Source organism: Erpetoichthys calabaricus, chromosome 4 (genome assembly GCF_900747795.2).
Source record: "Erpetoichthys calabaricus chromosome 4, fErpCal1.3, whole genome shotgun sequence".
NCBI lineage: Eukaryota > Metazoa > Chordata > Cladistia > Polypteriformes > Polypteridae > Erpetoichthys > Erpetoichthys calabaricus.
Genome location: NC_041397.2, coordinates 62,412,358 through 62,421,161, shown reverse-complemented (window position 1 = coordinate 62,421,161; position 8,804 = coordinate 62,412,358). Strand labels below are relative to the sequence as shown.

General features: G+C 36.1%; 1 protein-coding gene across 1 annotated transcript in view; it reads right to left on the bottom strand.

Moving 5' to 3' along the window:
• Positions 1-555: 555 nt before the first annotated feature.
• Positions 556-8,804, bottom strand: part of lrrc32 (leucine rich repeat containing 32) — a 40,861-nt gene continuing 32,612 nt past the window's right edge. Inside the window, exons 3-4 of the mRNA XM_028799528.2 lie at positions 4,970-6,922; positions 556-4,828 (exon numbers count right to left, since the gene is read on the bottom strand). Of these exons, the coding sequence (XP_028655361.1) occupies positions 4,973-6,922 (1,950 nt within the window). The 3' untranslated portion in view covers positions 556-4,828; positions 4,970-4,972. The remainder of the gene's footprint in view (positions 4,829-4,969; positions 6,923-8,804) is intronic.

The following is an 8,804-nucleotide window of genomic DNA, read 5'->3' as shown; positions in this document are numbered from 1 at the left end:
ATATTTGTACATGATGTTTTACAGATCCACAAATGCATAAATCATTGTGAAATGAACCTGAAAATTACAAGTATATGAAATAATAAATATAAATATATTCCCATTTTCTGCTAAACTACATGTTTTTCATACTTGCAGAAGAACTTCCCCCTTTATTTCATTATACTTATCACCACTTAGTCTGTGTCTACACTAAAAGCTGGCTCAGGTCTTCAGCTCTGAATTTTCTTTGCGTATGCCAATGGTGGCTGTGGTGGTAAAGACAACAACCATCTGAAAATCGCTTAGCTGGGAGCCAATGCAGACTTGACAGTAAGCGCATTTTACACTTCTAAACCAGGAACGCAGGGACCATCTTTAATTTTGGATCTCCTCTATTATAGGGAAAGCATTGCAACAAGAAAAAAATGAACTATGATCACCATAAATGGTGTGGTTTTTGAAAGAGGTTTAGAAAATAAAGATTGATTGACTGAAAAATATACATACTTATTAGGATAGATTGCAAAGATAATACAGATTTTTACTGGAATTTAAAATAATGGAACAGGAATATAACATTAAAAGATAATTTATTAACAGTAAATGTTTAACAAACATATAAATATGCATTAAAAAATCATTTATTTACAAAAGTATTTCTTAAAAATAGTGGTTTATGCATGTTTTCCTTCAGTACAAAATAAAAATTAAAATGCATAAAACACAGGGACTAATATTTAAGTCATGATTGATATAAAAAGAAGTCTATTTCTATATCACACATGAATTGCACTTAATAAAAAGTAACCAGTCTCACTACATCAGAACTGCATGGCAGCTTTTACCACAGCAAATATTTTAGTGCCATTATTTCATAAAACCCTTTTATTATTCTAGCTAAATAAAACAGCTCAAAGTCTAGCTTGAGGCATTTAACATATGCATTTGACCTGTAACCATTTAAAAAAAATACTTTTTGCAAATTACGAGGTGGAGATTTAGGTATTTTCAGTTCATGCCTATGTAAGGTTGTGTGAGCAGACCTTTTTCTATTTATACCGATAAAGTGTTTCAGGCCAATGGCTAACTCCAGTGGAATGATTTTATATCTTTATGTATTTTGCGCAAAAATTTAGAAAAATATCTAAACTTGTAAAACCTAGATTTCATCTGATGACAAAAAGTCCTAATATGCCCACAATAATATGTTATTCTATGCGTGCTATATTTCTAAAGGTTCAATGCAAATGTATATTAAGGCAGCTAGTGTTGTAAGTCCCTTCTTTATTGCTTTAAATTCTATCCTATGGAAGTCGCACACTTCAAAACAACGTCCACCGTAACATTACCTAAAAGCTCTTAACAGCACTCATGTGTTGTAACTTTTTTTTGTGGAATGCTGATATTATCGATGTGCAATCTGTCAAGTATAACTGTAGACAATCACTACTGGCATATCCACTATAGTATAAGCACACTATCCTTATACGTCTTATTCTGGTTAACTGAATTCGTTTGTCAGTGCAATCCACCGTGAGGCTGTTTGGCCAGCACAGGACTGTCACTGCCCTTAGCGTCAATTATTTTTAATATGCCAAAAGGTTAAGCATAATGCTTTCCTTTATATAGTATATACATGAGTAAAATAGCAAAAAAAATAATGCATGCATAAACTTTTTTTTTTACAATGAAAAAACTAGTGTTTAATTTCATACAAAATATTCTACAACATCTCAAAGTGCATTAAAATTGTATACTATCCAATTTAGCAACACACATTCTTAGTTTTTTCTGTTTCTGTAGCAAACAATATTTATATTTTTTTATTTGGAATTGCACTGAGGTATAACATATCCTTGATAATTAGCTCATTCTGATGACGACCATATCTAAAAGTAAAAGAATTGTTGGTTTCTGTGAGCAAAGCTGAAATACAATACAGATACTCCGTAAATGAGACCAACTGTAGACATCAGGTCGGGTTTGTCACCGTGAGGACTCACAAGGGTCTCACCTTCTCACGTGGAGAGGCTGGCCATGAACCCGGGTCCTGAGAGTCAGAAGCCAGTTCTTCACTAAAGTGAACTTCCCTTGCTCAGCTGAGCAAGCAAGCCTGTTGACTTCAACTGCTGAGTATCATATTCCATATGGCATATTGCTGATCCACTCCTTACAGGGTTTATTTGCTTATTACTGACAGACTGAGGAGATCGTTCCTCCCCCACACTATGCGACTCAATTCCACGGGGGGTAAACGTTAACATTATACAATGTTATTGACTGTTATAGCTGCCTTTCACTCTCCACCTTGCACTTTTTAACTTGCACTGCATTTTTATCACTCTTTAATTTAATATTGTTTTTATCAGTATGCTGCTGCTGGAGTATGTGAATTTCCCCTTGGGGATTAATAAAGTATCTATCTATCTATCTATCTATCTATCTATCTATCTATCTATCTATCTATCTATCTATCTATCTATCTATCTATCTATCTAACAGAAAGCATCTGTCACAGAAGCCAAAATATATTAACTGTTAATTAATAAAAACCTGCTCACAGTGTGCTAAGCATGTTGCCTTGTTAGTCTAGCATCTCAGCTCCAGTTTTCACACTGCTCAAGTTAAGCTGTGTTTGACACAGCTCTCAATTTTTACTTATAACATTGCATCTGTAAACCTGCCTAATCCAATTCAGAGATGAAGAGGCTTAAACCGATCCTTGGCAGAATTGGGGATAACACTGAAACCAGCCCTGGGTAAAGTGCCAGTCCATCTCAGGGTACAAACATAACGGGGTCAGCTTGGGGTCTTCAATTAACCTAATATGCATATTTTCCACAACGTGGAAGACAAACATTAATAGCCCAGAGAAAAACCCACACAGACTTGGGGAGGACGTGGAAACTCCTCATACACAGCAGCCGGTGATGTCAGAGCCCTGCAGTAGGAGAGATATTAGTTCTACAGTGATGCCAACTAACTGTTTTCAATATGTACAGAAAAGTGCTGACAGTACTCAAACACTTGTTATGTTGTGAAGTTGCATACTTTATGGTTTTTGTTCAGATTTCAGGGCTGGGAATGTTACTGTTTTCTTGACACTGTCACTTTTATGTGATACTGTTTGAAACATTGCATTCCCTTCCTTGTAATATGGATAATGCTCAGGTATATATTTATCAATGGCATTTTCTTACTTGCTTTAAAGAGTTAAAACATTGAATGATTGGTAACTATTTGTCTTTAAAAAATGTGATTCTTTTAGTACATGACAGATACCGATGGAATTTAAACTCATAAGGCCTGAATCTTAATTTGGCATAATTAGAATAAAACAAATGTGTTAGCCAGTTATTTCAAAATGCTGCTTCAAGGGTCATTCTTAGGAGTAGAAAGGACAGCCTTTGGTAACTGTTACTTAGCAGAATTTACCGGCACAACCATGTCAAGATGGAATTTCAGCTGCAAAACTAACGGCTTACTAACAAATTCCAAGGGCAGACAAATCTGCCATATTCAGTAAAACAGTTATCCACTCTAATGAAGTAGAAGCCATTGAAGGTGATGTCCCACTTGTGTCAGTGTGTTTCAATCCAGACATGAAAGTTGTTAGAAACCTTAGGCAATAACAGTTACTGATCCTGCAGCCGCCCTCGTATCAGAGCTATGGACCCTACAGTAGTGTACGATGTTTTAGGGTAATCAGATGGAAGAGAGCAGCCAAATGTCTGTGGACTGATCAAAGGTTTACATAAATCAGGAATGCTGCTAACTGGTAATTGTTATTCATTATCTTTTTTGCTTTCTTTTGTTTACAACATCTGTTTTAATAAGCATTAATGCCTGTATTAATTATTGTGTGTGCTTGTGTGTGTAGGTTTATGGTTAAGTTCATTTAAATCATTTGAGACATATAAGAATGGATTGATGGATGAATTTATATAGAGTGAGTCAACAGAGTAGAACTGTTTAATTTTAGTCTGTCCTTAAAAATTAATGTGATGTATTACCCTCAACTTCAACTGAATAAAAATGCTTTTAAAGCTTATGGGTAGATGTATTAAAGTTGTGTACACATTGTATCATGGTTTAGGACAGAGTATCCAATTGTTTCATTGTTCTATCTACTCTAATTTTATTCACACCTTCAAATTTCATTTTTTGCATTTAGTATTCATCTATGAAAAAGCAATTAGTTTCAATGTTGCTGACACTTACAAAAAAATCACCTAAATGTCATGCTCTCTTCACATGGAATACTTCCTAAACATAAGGTGGGTGTTTTTTAAGAAAGCATAATTTTTTACCATAACTGTCAAGGTAAATAACAGTTAATTTCATCAACAAGCATTTTTGGAAATTTGCAGGATGGGGAATATAAGAAACAAGCTGGTGTTTTCAAAAAGACTTGTTTTAGTACTATTATACCTATACTAAGTATAGAACAAGAAAAAAAATGAATACTGATAAATTGTGACAAGTAACTTTTTTCACATATCTGGTGAAAGGTACCCTTCTTTAACTGCCACTGGAATTATGATAAATAACAATGATAAAAAGTATGTTATTAACATTGATTGTCAAGGCCAACTGCTACCAGAATTCTCCCAAATAAAATTTACCAAAAGCATCGGATAAAACAGATCCAATCATCTATCAATTTTCTAAACACACTTATCCAAAGCAGGGTCACGGGGATGCTGGAGCCTATCCCAGCAAGCACCAGGTGCAACACAGGAACAATTCCTGGGCAGGGTGCCGTCCCATCGAAGAGGTAAAACAGATCTGATCAAAAAACATAGGAAAATTCAGAAAAAAATGAAATGTCAGTATATACTGTAAACTGCGGTAGGTTGGCACCCTGTCTGGGATTGGTTCCTGCCTTGTGCCCTGTGTTGGCTGGGATTGGCTCCAGCAGACCCCCGTGACCCTGTGTTCGGATTCAGCGGGTTGGAAAATGGATGGATGGATACTGTAAATCTACAGCTTAAATGCCTTCTGGTCGTGCCTTGTAGCTGCCTCGTGACTTCAGCCTACGTTCTCGGTAGCATTTGGAAATTAAGCCAATAAACACAGACACAAATAATGCCATTATGATTATAATTACAATTGTAATAATCTTGGCATCTTGCTTATCGCAGTCCTCCTGGGAAACATTCAGGAAAGGTAATTCTTTAAGTTCAGGGTTATTTGAAAAATGACACTTGAGCACATTTATTTCAGGAATTTCAACTGTGGACTTCTGAACCATATGTAGAAATCGGGAATTACTACAGCAGTCAAGTGGGTTACCACTAACATACAGCCTTTTTAGGCTTTTTTCCAGAATTGTTACTGTATGGTGTTGAATAAATGGGAGTTTATTATTCCTCAAGTCTAGAACTTCAATGGAGGATTCCTTATTCCAAGGAGACAACTCTGTCAGCTGATTGTCTGATAAAATGACGTGCTTAATGCCAGTAAGAAGAGAGATATCGACAGTCAAACTTTTAAGAGAGTTCTTATGAAGATATAAATATTTCAAAGATGAATCCAATCCAAAAAATGACTTTTCGTGTAACTGTAAATCTTTGTTGTTAGATACATCCAAGACCAGTAGAGGGGTCCCATAAAAAGCATATTGTGGTATATACTTTATGGTGTTACTTGATAAGTACAAGTAAAGTAGTGATGAAATCCCAGCTAAGAAGATACAGTCAGTTTTATTACTAGAGCGAGATAAACCTGGAGATGTAGGGTTGTACTTGCAGATGCTGACATGATTTTCCTGAAGATCAATCAACTGAATCTGAGGCAAATGGCTGAAAACTTGGGCTGCTAAAGTCTGCAAATTGTTACTCTTTAAGTACAATTTCTTCAGGGATCTAAGAGCATTTGATGCAAATGAAAGATTCTGTAGGGCATTGAAGTTCAAATCAAGGGTGTCCAGTGAATTGAGTGTGTCACTGCCAACAGTAAATGATATCAGGCAGTTATTGCTAAGATTTAGCAGCTCAAGGGATCTCATCATGCTAAAGAATTTGTCTGAGATTGATTTAATCTCATTATAACTCAGATCTAAGTAAAGGAGTTTTGTGAGGTTGGTTTCTGTTCCAGAACCTGAAATAGTCTTATTCCAGGAACTGGTGGTTTCTGCAAACCAAGAGTAGCTAATATAGCTAAGATCATCAGTGAGTGGCCCAACAGAAACAGTCTGTAGCAGATTCCGTGACAAATCCAGATAGATCAGCTTGTTACGTTTTGGCAACACAGGGAAGTATAATATTTTGTTTTCACTTAGGTCAAGGTAAAGTAAATTGTGCTCATTTTCAGAATCCGTTGTGTGAAAGGATTCAATGCTGTTTTTACTGAGGTTTAGTAGCTTGAGCTGAATAAGGTTAAAATCAACAATGCAGGTGATAGAATTTGTTGAAAGGTTCAGTTCAGTGAGATCAGGTAGAGATTCAAAGGCTCCATCTTCAATTTCCAAAATAACATTATTGCTAAGATCAATGCTCTTCAGAGCTGGTGCCCCACTAAAGGTGTCTTTGTCTATTTTAGTGATACTGTTTCCACTGAGGGAAACATTCAAAAGTGCAGACGCATTGTGCAAAAAAACAGGTGGCATGCCAGAATAGAGTCCATTGCTGGAGAGGTCTAATGTTTTAACCTTTGGCAGTGGTCCAATTCCATATGTCAGCTGAGCAAACTGATCTAAATGATTCTTGGACAAATCCAAATTTTCAAGATTGGCAAAATCTTTGAAAAGACCAGGCTGTACAAAACTCACTTCGTTGTTGTATAGATTCAGTTCATGAATGGAGGTATAAAAGCTTAAGAACTCGTCCGTCAAGTTCTGAAGGAAGTTGTATGACATGTCCAGCACTTGAATATCAGGTGGAAGGTCAGATGGAATGTGTTTTAAGTTCAAACTGTTGCAGTACACATACGTTTTTTCCTGCAAAATAGAAAAAAAAATATTAAGTGACAAAGAATATACCGTGTTCTGCTGCTTAGTTAACAAAGATTAAAGATAACAACCTACCCAGATTTTATTTCTTTGACATGCAATGAACATGAAATTTTTTTCGTATTTAATTCATTCATTGTAAAATGATTAGTAGATAATTACAAACCTTGTAGTTGCCCTTTTGCAAGGAAATATATTACTCAAGCTTACTAATCAGTCTATATTCAAGATGTTGAAATTAAATTTTATTTTACAAACACTGATGTTTTGAACATGCAGAGACTGTCAGGTTTTATATAAAATGGAATGTTTTTTGTTATTGCCCAATGACACCACAGGAAGGATTTATCTAAAAAGAGGACCAAAAGCAGGCATTAGAAACAAACCAAAAAGAAAGAATAAATGGCATTGTTCCTGTCTCTTTGTGGGTTTTCCTTCCCATCCTAAAGTTGTGCGTGTTAGGTTAAATTGCCAAAAGGACACACCACACATTGGTGGCCCTGGTTCTTCTGCACCCCTGTTGTTTAATGACTTGAACTTAAAATCTCTTTCAATAAAAATATGGAGAGCTTGGGGTTTTAAGTTAGTCACTGATGAGGGATCAGTTGGCTGGAGGAAAAATGATAGGTGGACAGAGGTAAAGGATGTAGAGAGCTAATAGACCAACCACTGCACAGGTAGTAGGATGTCCTGCATGTGTATAGGGAGGCCGGAATGCTAAGACTTGTGTCATTGTCCGCCACTTAAGTATTCTTCTTCCCTTGCTCTTAATGTTCACTTGTTTTATTAATAAAATGCTACTTCTTTTATTACTTTGATCTTTCTTTTCATCATTTTGGTTTGGCAATGGCTCACTTGTGCCCTCTAAAGTCCACAGTATTTGATGAATGTTAGATTACGCTTTTATGCCATTTTAAACCACCATTTTAGTTTTTGTGACTTGTGGCTGAATTGCCCTCTTAAAGAAATATAAACAGCTTTATCCTGTCCCTACCAGCACGTCTCTTCTAGCTATCAGTAGAAAAACAGCATCCTACCACTGCCACCCAACTGTCAGTTTGCAATTTTAATCTCTACATAGAGTGAGACAAAATTTCAAATATTTACTTTTTGCTTTCAGCTCCATTCACATAAACTTACAAAGTAATATGGAAAAAAATTAATGAATGTGTTAAGGTCCAATTCAGTTTGCTTCTAGGTACTCCTTTTTCCTGCAGAACCTCCTATTGTAACAGTCATGAAAAACAAAAGAGGGAGCTAGGCAGAGACACTTTGTTATAGTGTTATGCTTCCTACCACTGTGAAAACATCAAATCTTCATCCTACTGTGCTGTTTAGATATTTTGTACTGTTTAGTGATTTTTACCTTTTTGCCTAGTACAGGATTTTGATTTTCTTCATGTTTTGTTGTCCCTGCTGGTTTCTCTTTGGCCACTTGTCTTTGTTAAACAATCTGTTTTTGGACTTGTGGCAGATGAAATTTAATGTATGCAAATGTAATGTATTGAGCGTAGGAAGTAAAAACGTTAGATATGAAAACACAATTGGAGGTTTTGAAAATTGAAAGTACACCTTATGAGAAGCCATTGTGGACTTGTCACTGTCAGCTTCCAGACAGTGTTCAGAAGCCTTTAGGAAGGCAAACAGAATGTCCAGTTATATGGCATGATGTGTGGAGTACAAGTCCAAGGAGGTTATGCTCAAGCTTTATAATGCACTGGTGAGACCTCATCTGGAGTACTGTGTGCAGTTTTGGTCTCCAGGCTACAAAAAGGGCATAGCAGCGCTGGAAAAAGTTCAGAGAAGAGCAACTAGGCTGATTCCAGGGCTACAGAGGATGAACTGTGAAGAAAGATTAACAGAGCTGAGT